The 23,571-nt window shown below is 41.0% G+C and overlaps 2 protein-coding genes across 2 annotated transcripts in view; one reads left to right on the top strand and one right to left on the bottom strand.

Annotated features, from left to right (window-relative positions):
- Positions 1-14,974, top strand: part of obscna (obscurin, cytoskeletal calmodulin and titin-interacting RhoGEF a) — a gene marked incomplete at its 5' end in the record, with an annotated part of 36,999 nt that extends 22,025 nt beyond the window's left edge. Inside the window, 36 exons of the mRNA XM_083970116.1 lie at positions 123-205; positions 368-541; positions 687-846; positions 944-1,045; positions 1,310-1,474; positions 1,585-1,743; positions 1,904-2,081; positions 2,297-2,410; positions 2,564-2,731; positions 3,268-3,370; positions 3,452-3,581; positions 3,686-3,791; positions 5,601-5,709; positions 5,885-6,024; positions 6,107-6,219; positions 6,459-6,627; positions 6,758-6,845; positions 6,936-7,136; positions 7,246-7,306; positions 7,377-7,454; positions 7,553-7,725; positions 7,929-7,955; positions 8,078-8,230; positions 8,767-8,812; positions 8,933-9,010; positions 9,160-10,900; positions 11,184-11,294; positions 11,393-11,506; positions 11,895-12,062; positions 12,223-12,328; positions 12,727-12,966; positions 13,337-13,560; positions 13,681-13,695; positions 13,946-14,042; positions 14,444-14,593; positions 14,781-14,974. Coding sequence (XP_083826242.1) covers positions 123-205; positions 368-541; positions 687-846; positions 944-1,045; positions 1,310-1,474; positions 1,585-1,743; positions 1,904-2,081; positions 2,297-2,410; positions 2,564-2,731; positions 3,268-3,370; positions 3,452-3,581; positions 3,686-3,791; positions 5,601-5,709; positions 5,885-6,024; positions 6,107-6,219; positions 6,459-6,627; positions 6,758-6,845; positions 6,936-7,136; positions 7,246-7,306; positions 7,377-7,454; positions 7,553-7,725; positions 7,929-7,955; positions 8,078-8,230; positions 8,767-8,812; positions 8,933-9,010; positions 9,160-10,900; positions 11,184-11,294; positions 11,393-11,506; positions 11,895-12,062; positions 12,223-12,328; positions 12,727-12,966; positions 13,337-13,560; positions 13,681-13,695; positions 13,946-14,042; positions 14,444-14,593; positions 14,781-14,961 — 6,225 coding nt within the window. The 3' untranslated portion in view covers positions 14,962-14,974. The remainder of the gene's footprint in view (positions 1-122; positions 206-367; positions 542-686; positions 847-943; positions 1,046-1,309; positions 1,475-1,584; positions 1,744-1,903; positions 2,082-2,296; positions 2,411-2,563; positions 2,732-3,267; positions 3,371-3,451; positions 3,582-3,685; positions 3,792-5,600; positions 5,710-5,884; positions 6,025-6,106; positions 6,220-6,458; positions 6,628-6,757; positions 6,846-6,935; positions 7,137-7,245; positions 7,307-7,376; positions 7,455-7,552; positions 7,726-7,928; positions 7,956-8,077; positions 8,231-8,766; positions 8,813-8,932; positions 9,011-9,159; positions 10,901-11,183; positions 11,295-11,392; positions 11,507-11,894; positions 12,063-12,222; positions 12,329-12,726; positions 12,967-13,336; positions 13,561-13,680; positions 13,696-13,945; positions 14,043-14,443; positions 14,594-14,780) is intronic.
- Positions 14,975-16,116: 1,142 nt separating this feature from the next.
- Positions 16,117-19,448, bottom strand: guk1b (guanylate kinase 1b; the record flags this gene model as incomplete). The annotated part of the gene is made up of 8 exons (XM_083970115.1): positions 16,117-16,149; positions 16,273-16,358; positions 16,440-16,524; positions 16,744-16,882; positions 17,520-17,616; positions 18,694-18,810; positions 19,132-19,173; positions 19,343-19,448. 8 exons carry the CDS (start codon positions 19,446-19,448, stop codon positions 16,117-16,119), a joined length of 705 nt encoding a protein of 234 aa, XP_083826241.1.
- Between the last annotated feature and the right edge of the window lie 4,123 nt (positions 19,449-23,571).

The following is a 23,571-nucleotide window of genomic DNA, read 5'->3' as shown; positions in this document are numbered from 1 at the left end:
GTTACATTAACCATTTGAGTTTGAAATTCTATGCTGTCAAAACGGACATTAAAATCATTAAGTGATGAAAAAGGATAAGACTTATCAATTAATAATACATACATAAATGTTGTTTTTAACAGGAAACCTTCCCACAAATGAGAGCACCTCAAGAGGATCTTGATGGAATAGGTTCTACAGGAGAGGAGTACAGGAGGGCTCTAAGGTCTGTTTTTCTGCAGTTGTATGTTGACATTAAAAACTGCTGGGAGGATTGCCACCTGACACTTGTTTAGGGGCAATCAATCTTGTGAAATCTGAAATTGAGAATATGTTTGGCGGTAGAGCGCATAAACAAATACAGCTAAGCTATGTCCTCTTTCTTTAGCCAACTGATCCAAGGCCTGATAGACGGAGAGGAGGAGTTTGTGAAGGAGATGAAGATGTTCACCTCTCACCAGCTAAATTATCTGGAGTCTAGTCGCCATGTCCCCATTAACGTCCTCAACCAGAGAGAGATCATTTTCAGGAATATCAAGGAGATTGTCTGTCTGCATGAGAGGTAATACACACACACAAGAAACATGTTGTACCTCAATTCACCCTTTGTTTTCTATTGATTTTGATGTTTCCCAGTGGCCTTAAGCATTGTGTCTTGTTTTTTTTTGTTTTTTTACCGATGCCGCCTCTCACCTCTCTTACTCCAGGTGCATCCTTCCTGGTCTGAGAGGTTGTGTCACAGACGATGATGTGGCCATGCATCTGGTCAAGCAAACCCAGGACTTTGAGAAGTATCTTCACTACATGGTGGGACAAGCGCAAGCAGAAGCCTGTCTCACTGACAAGGCCACCCAGCAGTATTTCAAAGTACTGACAAAATTGTTTTAGATTTGAACTGTAGCTGCATTGTTGTGCTTATTTAATGTTCTTTATTTTTTAAATAATGTTGCTCACAACATTTCAGGAGTTAGCAGAAACTGGTAAGCCTGACACACCAGCCATGGATGTCCTCACCTTCCTCCAACGACCAGTGGAGAGGATTCAGACTTACCAGGCTTTGCTTAAGGTCAGCATACAGTTTCATTAACAAATCTGAGTACAAATTAGAAAGATTAAACAATTATTTATGTTTTTGTTTGTTTCTTTGTTATGCCACTCACAATCAAACGGGAAATTGAACAGAAATGGGAATATTTGTGTGTTTGATATTTAAATCAGTTAATCATATTTGAGCATCTACGCTTATTCTGCCGTTGCACAAGTTGCAGTTTCTTCTTGAAAATGTGTCAGCTGATTGCTTGGGATGCAAATGAAAAAAATCTATTGGCAGGAGTTTATCAAGAACAAAGCCAAAAGTGGTCAGAGCTGCTGTCTGTTAGAAGATGCCTTCTCCACTGTGTCCTGTCTACCCTGGAGGTCTGACAACCTGCACCAAGTCTCCCTCATTGAGAACTACCCGGCTCCTCTAACTGCCCTTGGCGAGCCTGTGCGACAGGTAATCAGAGATGACTGACATGTTTTCATGATAATTCCAAGTTAGGCTAATTTCCTTACATGTATCACATATGGTCATCGTATGGTCTTAACTTGTCTTCCTCCCTCCAGGGAGTCTTCACAGTGTGGGAGGAAACTCCAGAAATTAAGACAACCTCTAGAGGGCACCAGAGACAAGTCTTTCTCTTCAAGGACTGTATTGTACTGTGTAAACTGAAAAGAGACACCCGCATGAACAGTGATACTTACACATTCAAGAACAAAATGAAGGTATCATCATCTTTCCTACTAAAGCTACAAACAAAATAGACTCTGTTTGAGATCACACCTGGTCACATGACATTACAATTACTCTGATTTCTTTTTCCAAATTTTGACCTCACTATCTTCTTCCATGTCTTTCTCATCCTTGCTTTTATGATCTGCTCAGCTGAATGATGTGGAAATAAAGGAGACTGTGGGTGGAGATGAGAAGTCTTGGGGGTTGTGGCATGAGCACAGGGGCTCAGTGCGGAGGTACACGCTACAGGGCCGTTCCACTCTGGCTAAACTCCCCTGGCTCAAGGACCTGAAGGAACTCCAACAGCGCTCCAGTCTGCCCACTAACGGTGAGTAAAAGTGAACAAGGAGGATAAGTTTGACTCTGTCATCATATCATAATCATAATAAATAAATATTTTCCTATCTATTTGGGTATGTTCTGTTATGGCATAACATGGCAGCAAATGCTTTGTGTGTAATTTCTGTATGTGTGTGTGTGTGTGTGTGTGTGTGTGTGTGTGTGTGTGTGTGTGTGTGTGTGTGTGTGTTTGTTTGTCAACAGGCCCACCAGTGTTTGAGTCACAGTTGTCTGACAGCACAACAAAGATAGGGCAGACAATTAAACTGACATGCAAAGTCACAGGATCACCCAAACCAGTGGTCAGCTGGCTCAAAGGTCGGAAAACATTTGAACAACCTACAGTTTTGATTAGTTTTCTAATACTTTTAATGTGCCATAGTATGTTAAGCTCAGCATATACATTGTAGCAACAAAGCAATAAGTCATGGTTTCACAGTTAAGTTATCGTATCTGATGCCTGTCTCTCAGATGGCCTCCCTCTGGAGGACGACCCCCGTCACATCATCACAGAGGACAGGTCTGGGACCTGCAGTCTCATTCTGGACAGTCTGACTGCGGAGGACTCTGGACAGTATACGTGCTATGCTAGTAGCTCCATGGGCACTGCTGGTACTCTGGCTAAAGTTGTGGTGCAGGGTGAGTCTGTGGACGCACCCGGGCCACTTGAGTAGTCTGTTACTGCAGATCGATGTGTGTGTTTGTAGGTGAATGATGTAATACATGGACTGGACATAGGACATAGGACAGATAAGGGACCACACTATTTATTTAATCATATTGGTATATCTACTACTACAAGCACAAATACTGTCAATACCTAATACCAAACTACTGCTCTTACAGCGATACTATTACTGCTTCTACTGTTATAATACTGTCACAAATTCATCTGAGTACTGCAGTTAATTACTGCTGCTATAATAATTCTACTGCTATTATGCAACTTCTGATACTACTTTTGCCAATGTAATATTCTAGCTTATTACTATTATTATTATCATTACAACTATAATTGCTACTGCTGTATTTACTACTGTTAATATTACCGTGAATAACTGTGAATACCTTCACTACTGCAAGCTTATTTACCTGCACCATAATACCTCTGCTTCTGCTATTGCTGCTTTGAAGGGACACAGGTGAAAATATATTGTGTTTGTTCTTTTCTTTAGCTCCACCCAGATTTGTGAGTCGACTGGAGAGTGCTTGTCTGATAGAAGGAGAGGACATCCAGTTCTCTTGTTCCACGCTCACTACTCCTTTACCACGAATCAGGTATGACATTAAAAAAGACGATTCTCACGACAGCAGATGTGATGTAAATATATCAAACACATTAATCTTTGGGTTGAACAGGTGGTTGAAAGATGGCAGAGAGTTAACTGACAAGCAAAAATACTCGATCTCGAATGATGCTCGAAGTGGAATCCTGTGTCTGACAGTCAACTGTGCAACAGAGGCTGATATTGGACAGTATGAGTGTGAGGTATAAAACTCATATACTATAAAATAACCCATAAAACTTCTAGTGTGTAAAAATGTTTCTGAACTTATTTTAAGATATGGTATGTCAAATCATTTTTTCCCTAGCTTTGGAATGAGTTTGGCTGTGTCAAGTGTAAGGCAGGTCTGTGCCCTGCTTACATACCACCGGCTGACATCGAGATCAACCAGCCACAGGACTTGCCTCCCAAAGGTAGGACTGGCACAGGTGCTGAAGGTAAATATCCTCCACACATAATTGAAAGCAGTGGCGGGGTTTTCATGCAGCTGATCCACACTTTAAAAAGTTCAGCTGTGTTTGAGAAGGGATGAAGCACATGCCATTGTCCAGTTTCACTTCAGACCCCGTCACCCTTTGTGCATCACGTCATGTGACATTTCTTCACTTTCCAACAAACTACAAAAAAATCTGCATCAATTTCCACTTTCAACCACTACCATTCATCCATTCAGTCAAGTTTACACCATTTTGAGATTTGACTCACATTTTCCTTTATTTCCCATTTCACACACTCTGACATCATAAGTATCTCCAACTACCATACCACTTGAAACTAGATCTGCTGGGTTTATTGCACAGAGTGCAGACTGTAGGTGAATGCCTAAAATTAAAAACACAAAGTAGTGTCTATCTGCATGGCACTGCAAATGTGAATTTACAACTAGTAACTGCATTATGTGGTGTAATGTCTGAGATAAAAGTACATCAACATCTCTAATTTCTCCATTTCTCCATTTGAGTTGAGTGCATCATGCATGCAGTAGGTGAAAGGACACGATCACAGAATGAGTCAGCAGATCATTTCCCTCTCACACAACTACAGTGACCGCAGCTGCACTAACCCCACTTAACCCATAACCATCTCTGACATAATACCTACACATGGTCGATTCTAGCCTCCATTTGTTCTATTAAAATAGTGTTGACTCTAACACACTTACACCTGTGCCTCTGAAAAAACTAATCCTTAACCATAACTACTTTTATGTCAAAACAAGCTTTTAATCGCCATAACCCAGTGCGATCTAGTTGGTATCATTCAACATAGACATTTTCCCAGCATTCCTCTCATTCGTGAAAACACAATGATACATTTATTGTATGGAATGATTTTGTGTTTTTCATCATGTTTCCACTCTCCACACAGGGCATGGATTGAAACAGACTCGATCATTTTTCTCCATTAGACTCATGTTGTCATCCAAAAGTCAGCTCAGCCACAAAGGTGCCATAACGAACGGCAGTTATTTAAATATAGCAAGTACAAATATAACTGGCTTATATGATGAACTGATTTTCAAGTTGTGTGAGTATCTATTAATTTACAGTTACTGCTACTATCACACAGGGTCAGAAATAAAACTAGTACATTAGAGTAAATGATAGAATAGCTAAATTCAACTGATTCATTAGATAATGTGAATGAAAACCTGCTGTAAGTTTGACATGTGATATACTTTATATGAACTATAAAGTTTCACTCGCGTATTTTCTCTGGCTTTTGGACATTGGTTCACAGTGTTGTCCCTTCCATTGTCAATAACCTACATGTTTCTCCATCTTTCCTCTACTAGTAGTAAAGGAGTTCCCTCACATGGACCGTTCCATGTAAGTCATCATTGTCATGATAACAAATAACCACTCGACATTCCCCTCTCTCCTCTTGCCAACGCATGCCCAGCTAACTCTTCACTCCCTACGAACACAAGATGGTCATGTGCTGGGAGGGTTCTCCCTTTGCGCCCATACAGGAGTGGTTGATGTGGTGGGTTAGTGGGGTTAAAACCCCCAAGTTCTGAGGTAAGAAATGCAGTATTACTGCTGGTGGTACATAAGGTAATGTACTTTTTTTCACTTTTCTTTGTCCAGTGTTTCAATATACTTGTATTACTGCCAAGGCAAAGTGATCATTTTTTAAAATACAGTCAGATCCGAACATATATTTATTTTTATGTCTGTGATCACTACAATCCTGCTGATTGGCTTATTTGGTGTTGATAGATGCCGACTCGGAGGGCTGGTCCACTGCCTTTGTGAAGAAATGGTTACAGACTGATTTCAGCCCCACCTCTATTGCCAAGATGATTTTACCCCCTGGGTATGATGAACAGTAAGTTAAGTATCACTTATATATATTGACCTTTTTTTTTACCTCCCTGAAATGAGTAATAGATGAAAAAAAATGAGTAAAATGGAAGTAGTTTTGTTAATTATTGATGTTATGAATGATCGCCATATCTGTTACCTTACATGTGTATCTGTTTATATCCTTTCTTTGTCTCCAGAGCAGAACATGGCACTGAGGAAGCTGTTCCTGCTCCAGCTGCCACATCCATGGATCCCACGGTCCAGCAGCCAGTGTATTACCTGGAGGAAGAGGAGGAGGAGATTTATATCTCAGAACCAATGCAGGAAATTGCAGATGGTATTCTTGTCATAAGAGTGTATAAGAATATGACTGCGATCAAATTTAGTCTGCCCACTCAATGATCTAATTTCCTGTTCAGCTCCACCTTCCATCCAGGTATCCTCTGAGGACCTGAGTGTAGAGCCTGGACAACCAGCTACATTCACAGCCATCATCACAGGAAGGCCTACTCCGAAGATACAGTGGTACAAGGTAAGGGCAGTGTAGATCAGTCATTTACAAATGGGTTTGATTGCAAGGGTTTGCAGCGATGCAATTCATAGAATGGGAAGAATCATATTCATTTCATACCAGATGTTGTTGTTTCTGCCATTGTTGCATGAGGTCATTATGTTATGTTGATTTATGAGGTTGCAGTGCAAAATGTGAGACCAAAGTTCACACAAGAGACAGCCTAATTGAAAATATGTCACTCTTCTTTGCGATTGGAGGATGAAGAGGAGCTTGCAGCCAATGATAATGTAGAAATAGTGCAGCATGGTGCCCGCTGCTCAGTGACCATCGTGTGCTGCGAGGGTGAGGACAGCGGCATATACACCTGCTTCGCCTACAACGACTCTGGTCATGCCTCATGCCAGGCTCAGCTTACAGTGGAGGAAGGTGAGACCACAGTATGCACTGTTAGACATGACCGTTTTTCCTTTTGGTATGAATAGATTAGATTACATTATTATTGATTTTATATAGATTTATATTGTTGTAAGTGTGGTTGATCTTTATTCTCTGATAGGACCACTGGAGTGTCAGGAGAGAGAAGTGGAGCTGGGGAAGAGAAGGAAGTTATTCTCTGTCTACGATGTTCATGAGGAAATTGGAAGGTGATAATCTATGTTATACTGAAATAGTTCAAGCTGTCCATGATCTCTGCTCAGGTTTGACACAGCTGCGATCGTCTTTCCCTGTTTTAGGGGAACGTATGGGGTAGTGAAACGTGTAGTCCACAGAAGGACGAGTGAAGTCTTTGCTGCCAAGTTCCTGCCTCTGCGGAGCAGCACTCGGACGAGAGCCTTCCAGGAGAGAGACTTGCTCTCCCGTCTGGCTCATCCCAGGGTGGCCTGTCTGCTGGACTTCTTTTGCACCAGACGCACTCTTGTGCTGATCACAGAAATGTATCCTCCCTCTTAAACATTACCGTATGATCGCTCATTCCTTGCAGTGTTTTTCAGCTAGTTAAGTTAGATTTGCGTTAAAGTAAGAGTTCTTTAACACCATTTCTAGCTGCTGTTCTCATGGACTTCTGGATCATTTATTACTCAGAGGATCAGTCTCAGAGAGAGAGGTACAAACTGGAGATTTTTTTTGCAAATATTATCTATGGCTCTTGACTAATTATCTACTTCTTTTTTTAGATTCAGTCATACATCCAACAAATCCTTGAAGGTGTTGGTCACATTCACAGCATGAACATTTTACATCTGGACATTAAAGTGAGATTTTCCAGACCTCATTATTCTCTCATTATTGATTATGGTATAATTTTTGATGCTGATTCTTAATTCTCCATTTTTGTTTACACTTCCTTCAGCCTGATAATATCCTAATGGTGTATCCGCCCAGAGATGAGATCAAGATCTGTGACTTTGGCTTCTGCCAGGAAATAGACGCATCCAGGCACCAGTACAGTTTGTTTGGTACACCAGAGTTTGTTGCACCTGAGATTGTTCACCAAGAGCCAGTCACTGTGGCCACTGATATTTGGTGAGTCATCTGGGTTTTTTTTAAATGTATTTTTATTATGTGCTGATGTTGTTGTACTGTAGCACTGCCGCTCTGCTTTTACGTGCAGATTTAAATAAATGCTAAAAAAAAAAATTCATTAAGCAATGCAGTTAGTTGTAAAGCTGTAAATTATTGTAAATGAGAGGCAATATTACATTAATATATCTTCCTCTCTCTGCCAGGGCTGTGGGTGTTCTAACCTATCTATGGTATGTATCACAGCATTTTTGGTAATATTCTCAAAATCATACACAGTTTATTCACAAACTGGGCAGATGAACCATGTTTTTCTTGTAGCCATTTACTCAAGGTTTTATCTTTATCTTGACAGTCTGGTGTGTCGATGCCCTTTTGTGGGTGAGACGGACCGGGCAACTCTTCTGAGAGTGGGGGAGGGGACCCTGAACTGGGACGCCCCTGATGTCATGTACAGGAGTCCTGAGGCCCAGAACTTCCTCCACCTGGTCCTTCAGCCAGATCCAGAGTAGGAGAGCTTTTTCATTATTGCTGAGTTTGCCACTTATTAATCCAGCCACATATAAAAATGTAATATTGATCAAACATATTCACTACTAAATGTTGTGCAAATGACAAAGAAATCCAATTTCTTGTGACGAATCAGCATCAAGAGGCATCACTGATGTCAATGCTTATTCTGATACATCAAATCAAACATATCACAAAAATGCAAAACAGATCAATTATAATAATGATCAGCACTCCAGTTCAAGGTGCATTTAACTCATGCTGAGCTCTGAAGAGTGAAGACTCAAGTCAGATCTTGTGTGACTTAACCCAAAAACTGTCTAAAAACACAATCAATTGAAAAGCGCCTGATTCTTTGTGACCCTGCTAGCACTCCTTTCACTGGAAAGACATCTGATTCAGTGTTGATATCAAACTTCAGTTGTTAGTTCCCACATAGCACACATTGCCATCAGACCCTGACAACACTGTTAGGTGTGGTTTCAGGTGCACCTTAGCGCACGTCTGAGCACTCTTCAATTTCCCTTTTCCTAGGAAGCGACCGTCTGCTTTTGAGTGCCTAAGCCATGAGTGGTTCCAGGTGAGAGGAAACTGAACACAATAGGTGTTTTTTAATCAAGTTTTATTGTGTGGAAAAAAAAAACATATGACAAATGGAAATGAAAGTTTGAAAGACTTAAGTCTTTGTAACTGTGTTTAGGACGAACATGCAGGAGAAGATACTGATGAAATCAACACAAGAAGTTTGAAAGTCTTTATCTCAAAAATGAAATGGCAGGTGAGTCATCTCTCTTGTATCATGTTTTTAAACTAACTGGTTTCTTGTAATGTTGATGAGCTTGAAGCTCAGTAGAATGGTATGAAATAGGATAGGATAGGACATTTTCTCAGTGTATCTTAAGCATGACCTTTCCCCTGTATCTTCAGCGGTCTTTGACCTGCATTGGATCAGTTCTCACGTTGAGGCCTGTCCCTGAGCTGCTGGATGCTCCTCTCAGAGAGACCGCTGTGACGGTGACTCGTGAGCTTCAGGAGCACAGCAGCAGCTCTCTGAGCAGCGGCTCCTCATCTGAGTACGATGAAGCTGACTCTTTGGACTTTTTCCGGCACTACAGCCCAACTGAGGAGGAGGAAGTGGAAACGGAGGAGGATTATGATCCTTTAACGGAGAGATCACAGATCCCTGAGCCTTTTGCCAAACATCACCTAGATGAAGAGGAGGAGGACGAATTGACATTAGGGGAGGATGAGGATGGGGAGATGGTGGGAAGGAGGAGTGTGTTAGAGCGGAGTACCAGCAGGCAGTCGGTTGCATCGTCGGACATGTCCTGCCAACAGACACCTCAGAGGGAGCGTAGGTTCAGCAAGGACAGCAGTCAGTCTCTCCACCTGTCTGACTGGGATGAGGGTTCAGGAAGCGACGGAGGTCGTATTCCTCGGGGCAGCGTCATCCGAAGCACTTTCTACAGCACCTCTCATCAGCTTTCGCCCATGTCAGCCAGACACATGTCATTACGGGACAAATTCCAGGCCAAAAAACAAGAGAGAGGCCGAAAACCACTGAGGAGAAGCCTTTCAGGACGCCTCAACGAACCTCTTATTGAATATGTGGAGGACGAGACGGAAACTAACCGTGGACAGAGACGGGGATCTGTCCAGGCCACGATGCAAAAATCCTGCTCCTTTGACAGTGGAGTTGGCCTCGCCCACGGCAACCTCCCCCCTCACAGGAGGAGCAGGTCCCTGGACGAGTATTCGCGCCGGTCTCCCAGCTCACCCAAGCGCACAATGCCAGGTGATGAAGAAGGCTCCCAAAGCCTGAAGGAAGATTTCACTGATGATGAAGTGGCAGGGAGAAAGTTGCTGGCCGTCCCGAGCCCACGCCGACCTACAAGAAGACGTGGCTCCGTTGCTCCCGTACATGGGACTGGCACGCTGGGTGGAACAACTGTTCCCAGAGACTTCCTTGCTGGAGACAGAACAGCCACCAGGCTGGTTCAGGAGCAGACAGAGAGAGATACCTTCGCTGGCTCCCAGGGGTCCCTGGCTGAGTCGTCTATTTTGGAGCATGGTGGTTCAGAGTCCTCAAGCCGACTGGGCTCCTGCGAGGAGCTGAGTCATGGTCATCTCAGAGGAAGATACCGATCAGGAGAGAGCGAGGGATACGATGATCAAGGGGAGCCTTTGATTTCATCGTCTCCCTGCTCATTCCAAGAAGTCAAACCCAGAGGCTCCTTTCCACAGGCGCCCCCGCGAAACCGCACCCACTCAAACCCCAATTTATCGATTAACAGCAGAAGTCAGCGGGGGCCGCTGCAGACACCGAGTCCAAGTCCCAGCCTGTGTTCCCTCCAGGCTCCAGAGAGGCCGCCCAGGGCCAGGGACAAGAAGGAAGGCTCGGGCCTCCAGAGACACGCTTCTGCCCCAGCCCTGGAAGCTCGACCTCCCACAGGAAAGTCACCAAAGCTGGGACTGCTGAACATCTTCCGCAGACAGTCTTGGACTGGCCATTCATACTCTCAGCTGGATGACGCAGAGTTAGGACCCACATTAGGGGAGATCATGAAGCCTGATACACCCACCATGTCTCTGAGAAAGAAAATGAGAGCTTCGGCGTCCAGCCTGACCAAACTGTTTTCCAGATCTAAGGAGGATGTGAGCAAAGGAGGTAAGATCCTGCAAATGATGCACATTTTATTTCATAACTAAACTGCAGATTGAGTTAAGCAGCATCCATATGAACAAACTACAAACATGACAGGTAGACAATGCGATAATGGAATAATTATGTCATTATTTTTTATTTACCTGAAACTTCTTTAGTTTCAAACGTCTTACATTGTACATCTATACTGTACATCAACAGAGCTATACATTTGTACATAAACATTATACTGTACATTTTCTGTTTTGCTTGTGCACTACAACAGGGCCAATAGTAAAAGGATCAGCTCCCATCCCACCTGAAAGGCATCGTAGCACTGGTCTTGAGAGTCAAAAAAAGAGGAGCTCCAAAATCCTGCCTTCTTTCAAAATACCTGCATTCAAAAAGACAAAAGGTAGTGACTAATCTTCTGTGGATTATTTTTCCTGTCTGAAACAACTATGCTGTCATCGCTTTGCTATATGTCTGAAGGTCCATTGTATTTACATCCAACAGTCCGTCCAAACAAGCCTGAAGTGCTGCAGTTAGACGGAGGTCGAGTCCTGCTGGTGTGGAAACCGGTCCAGTCCAGTGACCCTGTCACCTACTGTGTGCAGTATTGTACAGATGGTGAGTTTACGGAGACTGGACTGTGTTTGTGTTAAAAGGAATCCAAATACTGTAGTTGTTTATGATTGAAAAATAGTTCAAGTTTGTTATATATGGTATGTTTGGTAAAAATGTTTCATTATTACATCAATTTGCAGATTTGCATTTTCTTAAATCCATGCATTTTGTTTTTCAGTGACTATTTTAGATCATTGGAGTTTCATGGAGCTGATAGCCAGTTAAAGCCCATACTGTGACTGTTTCCACTTTGAGTAATTGTTTTAAAGTTAATCCTCAAGTTCTTGCAAGTCAAAACTTGAGCTCAACATCATTAATATCAGTGTTGTTTTAATCTAGAGTGAGGGCATTAATATATGAGGTAAATATTATGTGTGGTGTGTTCCTGCAGGTGGAGACTGGACTGTCCTGTCAGAGGAGGTGACCGACAGCTGCTATGTGGTGAAGGACTTACCAAGAGGAGCTTCTTATGTGTTCAGGGTGGGCTGCATCACCAAGACAGGAGCAGGACCTTTCAGTGATGCTTCAGCACCTGTCGTCATGGCTTCTCACCCCGAAGGTAAGAAATACTATGTGTTTTTTTTTACATATTTACTGTCGCATTTCATCGGCCTCTTACAACTGCAGTTACAAGACAATATGCACAACAATGAGACTGCATATATTCATCAGCCAGAACATGGAGGGTAATAACATTTTTCATCTCTATTTACTTACAGAGACTCATGTTTCTTTAACCCTTACTGAGACATTGGGGTCAAAGGTCACTGGATCAGAACAACAAACAGCACAGAGGAACTACAGCTTCCTCTCTGAGATCAACAGGTGGGTTTTACATTATATGCAAGGGATCGTTTTAATGTCCCATTTCTTCATCATGACTTATGTGTAGCGTAAATTCTACAGTATATATTTGTATTACAGTTTCACTCATTATTAACAGCATGTCCTTCTTTTTATTTTCCTTCCATTTTGTAGCTTAGATGTAAAAATGTCTTGATTTTATTTAAAGCTGATATCTACATTGATGTATCTGTGGTCCAGTAGACTTTAATTCTTGTTAAGGCCACTGGTACCACTGGTATTCACGATGGTTCTGCTTTGAGATCACACAGGGCTGCATTAGGTTTAGAGCAGTCTTGTCTTGTATCTCCCATTGTATCACCACTCTGCCTCTTATCCTTTCTCTGAACCTCTCCATCTTTTGCCCTCTTCCCCTTCAGGGGTCGTTTCAGTGTAATTACCCTGTGTAGAGATGCTGAAACCAGCCAGGTATTTGCAGCCAAGATCACTCCTTACCAAACAGAGAAGAGACAGCAGGTGCTGAGGGAGTACCAGCTGTTGAAGAGGCTTCATCATCCTCACCTGGTGCAGCTGCACACTGCCTACCTCACCTCCCACTACCTGGTGCTGGTGGAGGAGCTTTGTCCCGGCAAGGAGCTGCTCTACAGTCTTGCTGCCAGGTAAAACAAGGCTCACAAACAGTAAAATATGTTGGTTAACCAACTGGTGGGTTGGCCTGTCTCACATTTTACACAAGAGCAAGCTATATCATCAAGAATGAGCCATATTGCCAAGAAAATCTGTCTAAATATGATTTTATAATGGGCCTATTGGAGGAATAATACATGATTCCAGAATAAGAGACCCCAAATAGGACAAAAACTAACGTGTTAGACATTTGTCATCAGCAATGCCTCTTGGATTCTGTCTTTTTTCAGACCACTGTCTAAAAGATTATATTCATGCATCTGTAGCCATCTGTGTGCATCCATCACACACTGTAACTGAACATAACAATCAGTCCTCCTGTCTGTGTCCGTGTCCTTTCAGAGATCTGTACTCAGAGACTCATGTTGCAGAGTTGCTGGTTCAGATTCTGAGTGCCGTGGATTACCTTCACAGCCGCCGAGTCATCCACCTGGACCTGAAGTCTGACAACATGCTTGTGGACGATGGTAACCACCTGAAGATTGTGGACTTTGGCTCAGCTCAGTCCTACACTCCCGGACAGCCCCTCAACATCGAGCACATCCAGGGCCTGTCGGAGAGCAAAGGTACTCTTTAATTCCTGGTTTAATTTCCAAAAGGAAATTAAATTGTGTGAGGTATTAAAGCTTGCATTGTACTTGACTCTTCTAATGTACTAAATCTCTGACTGTCATGGCCTTCAACAGACTGCCGCAGAAAAGGTACATGTTCTTTAAGGGAGGACGAATTGATGGATGGAAATAACTAAGACCTAACTTCATCTACCTGAGCTGATCCTAGCTCCCATAATCTAACAAACACAAGTCCATTTTAGTATCTTTTTTTAATTCATTTTTTTCCTGATTTGAATCAATTTTCTTAATATAGAAAATGTATCATGTGTGAATGTGGTATAGCCAGTAACAGCACAACTCCCTATGAACAATGTCTTGTGTCTGTCTATTTTCTCAGTTTATATTGTCCTTCCTAAAGCTCCGGAGATCCTGGAGGGTCACGGTGTCGGGCCTGAGACTGATGTTTGGGCTATTGGAGTTCTGTCATTCATCATGTGAGTAGAAATAAGCAGGTGGACCAGCTTCATACACCAAGTTTTACATTTTATGGAATATGATGTGATTATGTTTGTTGGGTTTTACCCAATGCAGGTGGCTCCCATTCTTGCAAAACACAAACAATAACAATAAATTCTTTGCTATAGTAAATATAATAAGTTGACAAAATGCCAGTTTTACAGATCAAATTTTCTAAATGTTTATTCTGTAAATAATATTTTTCAGTCAGGTAGGCTATGGCCTTATTTGCTTAAGTTATGAGAAGTTTAAATCCTCCTTGCATTATGAAATGTGGACAGGGCTGCAGGCAAAATCTTCTATAGTTCAGTGAGACAAAATGATGAACTTATTTAGTAATACATACTGTATGTATTGTTTTTTTATTTATTTTTACTAGGTTGAGTGCCGACAGCCCATTCCATGCAGAGCACAGCTGGGAGCAAGACAGAAACATCAAAAAGGGGAAGATCCAGTTTGGCTGCTGTTACCCTGGTCTGTCAGAGGGAGCCTTAAACCTAATGAAGAGCTGCCTGAACAACAAATCCTGGTAAGTATTTGTGTTCAAATGTCGTCTGCACAATTTAGCAAAATCTGTATAATATTCATGCTTTTAAATTCTCATTCTTCTGATGCTAAATAAACAAATATTACTAATGTGAAAAGTTGCGTCAGTGGATGAAGAACACAAATGCATATATTTAGATAAGATAACATGATGACATTTAATCTTGTAGGGGGAGACCCACTGCAGCCGAGTGTCTCCAGAATCCATGGCTGCGTGCTTATCGTACACCAAACAAAGCCAGGCACTCGAAGGTGTGTTTCTCCACAGACAAGCTGAAAGCTTACCTCAAGCAGGCGGAAGAAAAACGAGACCTGGTCCACACTAAGCTGCAGGGTCCTTTCTTCCAGTAAGACAAAAAAAAAAGGATAGGTAGGATTTTCTGATTTTCTTTCACCAGCAGCTTCTCCTAAACAATATGCAGCCTTACACATTTAATTTGAGCTGTGTGGTCAGATTCAAAATCATTTTACTATCCGCTGATTATAAGAATGTCATGCGTCTTAATGAGTTTCCAAGTTGTACTTGTCTGTTAGTTTGTACATGTGAGTGCGGTGAATTTTTTGTTTGCTTTGGTTTCCATGGAAACAGATCAGGGATAAGGTTAAGTCTATGCACGAGCGCACACTGTTTGCTTTGTGACATGTTTTTCTCCTCAGTATCAGACAGCTGCACATGTTTGGTCTGACAGGATAAAAAATATTTTCTCTGCTATTCTGTTCCAAGCACAAGGCAAATGTATTTCTGAGTTCTATACAGTGTTTTATTTAATTCTTTACATGTTATACCATAAGATTGCAATGTATAAATGGGGAAATGGATTAGATTTTACTGGATGCTTCTAAGTTTCATCTTAATAATACACTGAGTCAAAAACTCACCTGAATGAGTTAGTGAATGAAAAATGAATTAAATGGCACAAAAGTGGTCAGTGATTGTCCTCAAATTCTTTATTCACACACACAAACATACATGCACATGTTTTGAATGTGCTCATCGTGCCACACATACACACACAATATACACAGTGACATAATCCTCATGTAATCTTTGAATAATATTCAGCATGTGAGTACATTTGTAATTACATAGAATTAGTCATCAGTATGAATCACCACAATTTAGATTTTAATTATGAGTACATTTATTGCCACTATTAGAATTCAACAGAACAAGTTATGGTGCTGTTGTTTTCCAAACAATGTCTAGCTGTTGGTGTTGGTGGTGTGTGCAGCAGGGACCCTGCTGATGCTGATGTGTGCGCCACATTTCACTTGTTTTGGCAGTTGTTTCTACTGTTTTTCTTTTTCGTGTAGCTTGGATAAGGATGGTTTTTCTTACCTAGATATTGACCATTAATTGCGCTAAATCTAACACAACCCCCCTGTTCTCGGTACCTCTCCACCCTGAGTCCCTCCTGTCCATCTGGTAGGATATTACATAAGGAGTAAAAGAAAAACATTTTCTTCAGATGGGTGTTAAATCCAGCTGTGTTTACTGTTTCCTTCTTATGATTTGGCCTCCTGAACTTTTTGGATTTCCTGTAGAAAGAGAAATGAGGATTGCTTTTAACATTTTTGCTGATAAACTGATGAATTTGATTGGTGAATATGAAAGTGCCCGACTGGTATAACAGAGCCAGTACAGTTTGTTCTTTTTCTCACCTCACTGAGGATATCTTTCAGCTCCTCGTAGGCCTTCTCTAAGTCATCATTGATGATAACAATATCAAACACTCCTGGCTCCTTACCTAGAGAACAAAACATGAATTAGATGCAATGATTGTCTTAATTTCAGCATCATGTTCGAACAGAAAAGCTTAGAAACTTACTGAGCTCCATATCATTGCGTGCTGCCTCCAGGCGTTTCTGTAAACTCTCCTCTGATTCTGTCTGCCTGTCCCTCAGGCGTTTTTCCTGAAAAAAAAAAACATTACAACTTTTTTCATTATCTTAAGCAAGTGAGTTGCTCCATGAAATAAGAAAACAGCAGCTATATTACATGAAAACACACATGATTGCTGACAGTTAAAAGTGTAACACAAGTAATTTTCGCTTTGCACAAGCTTTCAATAAATAGAAAAGGAAATATTGTAAGATGTTACATTTATACACAGTGAAAAATTGGACATTTACCAGGATCTCCATGGAAGGAGGCTGGATGGAGATGTAGATGGGGTTCAGGTCAGTCTCTTTAATCCTCTTTACCCCCTGGATGTCCACATCAAGGATGCAGATTAGGTTCTGGGCCAGAACATCTTCTACAGCAGCTTTACTGCAGAAACAGCGCAGCGTTACAGTAGGAAATTCCACCAAACACGATAAACCTCTTTAAACAACTCGGACCACAAAAATGAGCAGAGGTGGGTTTGACAATGGTCAAACATGTATTAAATGTGTAACCGTGTAGTTTTGTGCTCCTCACATGCAGTAACTGAGGTAAGAGGATCGCTGCATTGATCCAGGCTGCTCAGACTGCAGTGAGTGTGTTATCTTCAGAATAAGAGCAAGAGATTATACGTGACACACAAGGTGCTGGGCTGCAGCGCTGCTCTTTTGACCTAATGGCTGTTAAAGCTCCATCTGTCACCAGGCTATTATATAGCCTCTTGATCCCTCTGGCTCAATCCGAGTGTCATCTCTTTCACAAAGCAGCAGAATTAATTTCTTTTGAATCAAGTATGACAATGTGTTGACAGTGATATTCAATTATCAGGATGGGTATTAACTCAATAACTATATTATCTGTCAGTGTCTCATTGTAGGATGGAAAAGATTCTGAAACAGGAAACAATTTGGAGTAGGATAGAGTATAATGTGTACAGAGTTATACAAGGAACATACATCTAATTCATCATTCATAATCACTTATTACATATGATGACATGCTGAGATGCAAACAGGTTATTTACCTTGTTCCATACAGGTTGCCGGAAAACTCTGCATTCTCAATGAATTCGCCATTGTCGATTCCCTCCTGCATGGCCTCTCTTGTTGTGTAGTGGTAGTCTGTAAGATGCAACATTTTAAATTGTAACTCTAGCGCTGACATAAAAAAATTTGCACAGTGGGAAGAAATTGTAGTTTAGTGAAGGTTGATCCCAGTTTTATCAGAGTGAATAGTGAACATCGCAGCGGTCACAGGCACCACCAATGTTTGAATATGTGTTTAGGTCCATTAAATTGTCCTCTAAGTTAAATTTCAAACGTATGCGACATCTAAACTTAAAGCATGCAAAGATTGGATATATTTATTGTCATTGTCAAATATTTTTCTAAAGCTGTTAGTAGAAGCAGTTTACACATTAAATTACCCATACCAGTTTCAGAAGCCATAAGGTTGATTACATCAAAACCTCTGGAGATCTGAAGCAGTAGAGTTTTAGAAACCCACACATCACTACTACTACCACAAACAGCCACTGTGATAGCACACAATCATTAGCACAACCACTCTGAGGGCGACTGAAGGTAAAAGCTGGACAGCGTAGAAGGTGACTGTGCTATCGCCTGAAAGCAAGACAGAATCAGATTCAAATAGCACTCAGGAAAATATGATCAAAACTTCATTTTGGCCCTAAATGAGAAAAGTCCACTGTTGTGTTGCTCATGTTTTAGATCAAAACTATATTTAGTGTCTCATTGTCAGTATATGAAAAAAAGTATGCCTGAGTATTTGCATAACATTTTAACACATTCAACAGCAACGTTTGAAAGGGTCATATTTACACACACATGTAAAAATAAACTTGCTGAATCACTGTCCTGTGATGCTAATGGTTGGTTGCAGATCATCAGTGGGAACGGGGACGGTTTAACCTCGCTGGACTGGAGATGGGGAATTACTACTGAGGCATCACAGGGGGCTATTTTCAAAAGCTTTTTACTCCAAAGTGTTGACTGTCTGATCCTGATTCCTGAGATCATTTCATTTTTTTTTTTTTTTTGGTTTCGACTTCTTGTTTGTTTTGTCACATGACTAGTTCCTACGAATCCAATGAGAGCGTGCCAGGATGATGAAAGTAACCCCCTTCCCTCTTGCCGTGAAATACAAAGGACTGTGATTAGTAATCACACCGAGGTCACCTTCATCTGTGGTTTCTGATTCGTGACACGAAAATGAGGTTTCTAAGTCTTCAGAGGAAAAGACCGCTGCTACAGGCAGTAAAGTAGCCCCCAGAAGCATGGGGAGCTTGTTCAGCCCTATGGAGAAAGCAAAACAGGCACAAAGAGAGATTTATCCCTTTATATCAAGGGAGCTATACAGCGGGGACAAAACCATTTGTGCAGTTCACTTGGGAGTAAGAAGTGTTGTGGGCGTTGCAGGTGGGGAGGGCCGGTGGTATAGAAACAAAAGGAAAGAGGTGTATCTTCAGATACCCTAGTTTATAGAATTGACTTTTATCACAGCACTAAGGATTCAAATCCAAGCCTAGGGCTGCTGCTTGGTGAATCTGAGGGGTTCCTACTACAGCAGGAAGGTGCAGAAGATGTCAACCACTTCTTGAGCCAGAGCTACTGTACCTTTGCCATCTTCCTCTCCTGGTCGAGGGTTTCTTGTTGTGTCTGCGAAGAGAGGATTTGAACATTAAAACCCATCCAGAAATAAGGCAGTAAGTCATGGGTATCAGTCTACAGGCCAACGCAGCATTAGACTTTGAGACTCCTGTCCTACTTCCTCCTCAGATGGGATGTCAGGAGAGGGAGCCAATCACCGGCTGGTACACAAACGTACGTGAAACGCAGAATCCGAAGACGCCTTCGTGTTCCTTCATCAGCCTCTTCATCAGAGTGCTCTTCCCTGCTCCGGAGGGGCCACTCAGCACCACTGGCCTTGGCATTGTTCTGAGACAGACAGACAGACGGGAAAAGACAGGGACAGCGTGAGTTCAGGTTTGTGCCAGGAGCTGCTTAAAAACAAATCTTTTGTGCTGGAAGATAACCAACATTAAAGGTATGGCAGCATTTCCTGGATTAAAATAGAGGGCAAGGCGGGTATTCATAACCATCATTCTTGCGTGAAATATGGTTTCTAACAAGTATTTCTCATTACTAAACCACTTTTCTTTCTTCCCATATTTTCTCACTGCAGTACTGGTACAGCTCACCAAGTCTCCTGTTACCTGATCTAAGGTGCTGTAAGACTAATCCTTTGATCCAGGCTTCCTCTCTAAACCACTACACTGTCATGGGGAAAACATCCCAACCAGCCCACACTGCAGAGGGTTAAAAACAGACCTTTGCCCCCATATTATTATGGCCTTAATCTCCACTCCTAATAAATTAACACTTAGAAATTTGCAAGGTCCTATTTCCTTAATTAAAATATTAAAACACATCCATGTCCTAATTGCTGACTTGTTAGACAGCCAGAGGCCCTGAGGTTAATGTTAAGAATGCCTCTTAATGAAGTCATGGCAGGTCAGTCAGTAGGATTAATTGGATCTGGGCCAGGCAGCACAAAGAGTCTGGACAGGTGGCCCAGTTACCTGCTGCGCTAGGAGAGGACGATGTTGAATCAATTCATTTACAGTCCACATTAAAACAACTACTCAGTAACACAGGATCTGTGCACAAACAGAGGAGTATGAGTGTCCTTACCAAAGTACCACACTTCAATACAGTTTCTGGGGTAGGCTACTTGTTCTTAATCTCAGTATTAACACTCCCATACCTCACTATATTTCAGGATGAAATAGTGGTCTATTTACTTTTCTGCACTGTTATAGATTGCAACACACAAAAGTATAAAGCTATAAAAAGGAAGCTCCCCCAAATTTGAGTTAGAATACAGTGTTAAATGTTGTTTACATTTCCAAGCATCAATGTTAATAAAGATACATCAACATAATAATCTGATTTACATATTATTGAGTGAAACGGGTCATTTAGCATAATTAATCATTTTACTTTCGGTATTTTAATACTATTTTGCTGATCAGACTAATGTAGGTTAACTTTTAATTTTCACAAGTCATATTTCCTTCAAAATAATCATGGAAAAGTGTCATATGACTCATGTATTTTGCCTGGAACATTTATATTATGAATGGGCAATATAACTCCCATTAACTGAAAGGTGCGATACAAGTTTAATGTACTTTTACTGTAGTTTTAATTGACTTTTACACCAGAACTCTGCCTCAACCAAAAGAAAGCACTGAGTAATAATGCCAGTGTTAATATCACTGTTGTTAAAAGCTATATTGTATGTTTTTGCACAAATAAATGTAGTGAAAGATTAAAATAATAGTATTGCATAATCAGGCTTTAACAAGTAAAGATTGCATCTTACCTTTTCTCACAGAGTCTGTTTCTTCTGTGTCGTGGAGGTGCTCAGTAACAGATGATTCCTCAGCAAGGCTCCTTAATGGACTGTATACAATGTGTGTGTATTAGTGTATTTGTGTGTGTGCGAGTGCGTGTCACACTGATTCACTGAAGCAGCTCACTGTCAGTCTGAATTACCACCAACCCCATCAGCTCAGCGACCAATCACATGTGTGCACGCTGGCTTGTTTTATCTACAACTGTAAGACAGTCAGACCCCCACCCTGAAATGTTGTCTCTGAAACCATGGAAGTTTTACCTCAGCCTGGATGTAACCTCTTTGTGTATTTACACCTTTTGGTTATTAGTGATTTAATCAATTATCTTTGTTAGAGTTTCACCATTTGATGACTGTCTCTAATCACTCAAGTGTCTCAGTGCGAGAAGTACAAAGGTGTAGGTGATTAATTGTCATATGAAAAGACCCCCTGATGATCAAAGGTCTCCAGATGCGAATGGTATCTCCATGCAAAGTCCCAATTGTTATGTGAATTAGAGGTGTTTCTGTTCTGGTTGGATATTTAAGGGAAAGAGCAAGAACCTCACTTTGAGTTGATCTGCTTACCAGAGCTCCCACACATCGAGTGTGTTGCATTATCTGTTTCTTAAGTATTGTTACTATTTGCTATAGTTTGTTCATTTTGTACATCACAATAAACTGGAATGTTAACCCTTCATTTCTAATATTGCCTTATTGAGACTTTGTTCTAAATAATTAAGAATCTGTTATTGGATATTTATTTGGTCTTTAGTTATATGGTAAGTTTCATTTGGTAACATTCATACCCTTAACCTCTGAGTTGAATAGAAAAGATTGAGTATCATGTCCTTTAACCATTGAGTTATATTTTATGACCTCTGAATATCTCAACCTAGGTGTCTGGGCTGTTCTTCTATGTTAAGAAGGTCACTGAATAGTTTAAGTCTATATCTGCCATCCCTGAACTAAGTTAGTCTAAAAGATCTTAGTTAAATGGTAAGTTTCACTGGGCGCTATTCACACCCTTAACCTCTGAGTTGGACAGATAAGATTGAGTATCATGTTATTATACCTCTGAATACTTCAACCCAGGCATCAGGGCTATTCTTCTATGTTAAGAAGGTCACTGAGTGGTTTTAATAATCTATACCATCACTGAACTAAGATTGATTCCAGATTTCTTAACAATAGAATTGATTCTTAAAATGTTTATATGTTAAATGATTGATTAACTTTTAAAGAGTAAAGTTATTTTTAAATGGAGTCAGATTAAACGAGTATTTACTTTACTTTATTTTGAAAACCTCATCTTAACACCGGAAAGACAAGACACGCATTGGGGAGATATTGTTAAATATTGATGAATATTTCCTCCCCTACACACCGTTCACACAGGTCACACCATATGTAAATCAAAGGAGGAGGATTTCATAATCAAATGATTGTATCACTGTTCACAATCAAGTAAACTGAACAACAGTGTAAGACTTGTACAAATATACATGGCATTGTTGCTTCCACTAAGACTCCAGGGACTTGTTGCCGAAGCTCCATATTGGCTTTGCTTTGGCTTTGGTTGAGGAGGTAAATAACCAGTAACTAATACTTGTTCTAGTATTTATTAGTGTTTATTATTTATTATTATTCACCCAGGATAGTTTCAGGAATGCCTGGTTTCAGTCTCAGTTGTAAACTGCCCATTTGTTGAAGGGTTAAAAGTCTTGCTCAAAGGCACATTAAAACTGTTGGTAACAGACTGCTAATGGAAACTGAATTATATCATGATGGCACTGACGTTAACAATTTTGCCCTTGTGCTACATTTTTGTGGTGTTTGTGCTGTGTGAGGTGTGATTGACCCTTAACACAAGTGACTGAGTGGTCGAGTGAAAGCTCAGAATAGCAGGGTTTAGTGTCTGTCCACTGCACATGAGCTGCAATGGGCTCTGCCTGGCTAATCCTGCATCGACCCACTTCTTAAAGGACGAATACACCGCATACAGTCATAATAACAAGACTCTCACAGGACTAACTGGCACGAGATGCTTTTGCTTTCCACATTCAACAGGTGACTCTCCAACAGCTTTAAAAGTCTGTGAAACAGGAATGTTTTAAGACGCACGTTTTATTGTAGTAACATTGATAAAATTAGATTTAATGAACCTGTACAAAGAAACACATCAATGACAAAGACAAAATGAGCCTGCCTGTTATGAGATTACTGTTAAAGAACCTGCAGGAGTTAAACAAATAATAAATGATCTAATCAAAGACTCTGTACAGTAAATACAGGTTGTTCTGCTAGTCAACATCATATACACACACCAATCCAAACGTACACAGAAGTATGTACATGTGCTTTGCATGTGATTCACCTTTTTTTTTTTCATAAAACAGACAAAAGGATTACAAAATTGATAAATATTGTCCCAAAGCATTTTCCCCTCTGTGTTTTTCAGTGCCTGAGCTCTCTGTTGGTGTCCAATGTTTCTTCAGATCTGGTTGCCAGTTGCAGTAGGAACATGAATATGGTGCAGGGCTGTGAAATTAAAGGTTAAAGGTCACTGTTTGCTGTTCTTCAACTTAGAAGTTAGGAGCACACTGATGTAGGGAAAGGACCAGGAAGGTGTGAGGAGGAAGAGGAGGAGGAGGAGG

The sequence above is a fragment of the Trachurus trachurus genome (genome assembly GCF_905171665.1).
Source record: "Trachurus trachurus genome assembly, chromosome: 4".
Lineage (NCBI taxonomy): Eukaryota > Metazoa > Chordata > Actinopteri > Carangiformes > Carangidae > Trachurus > Trachurus trachurus.
The sequence above is the reverse complement of the archived record's forward strand: the minus strand, read 5'-3'. Positions and strand labels throughout refer to the sequence as shown.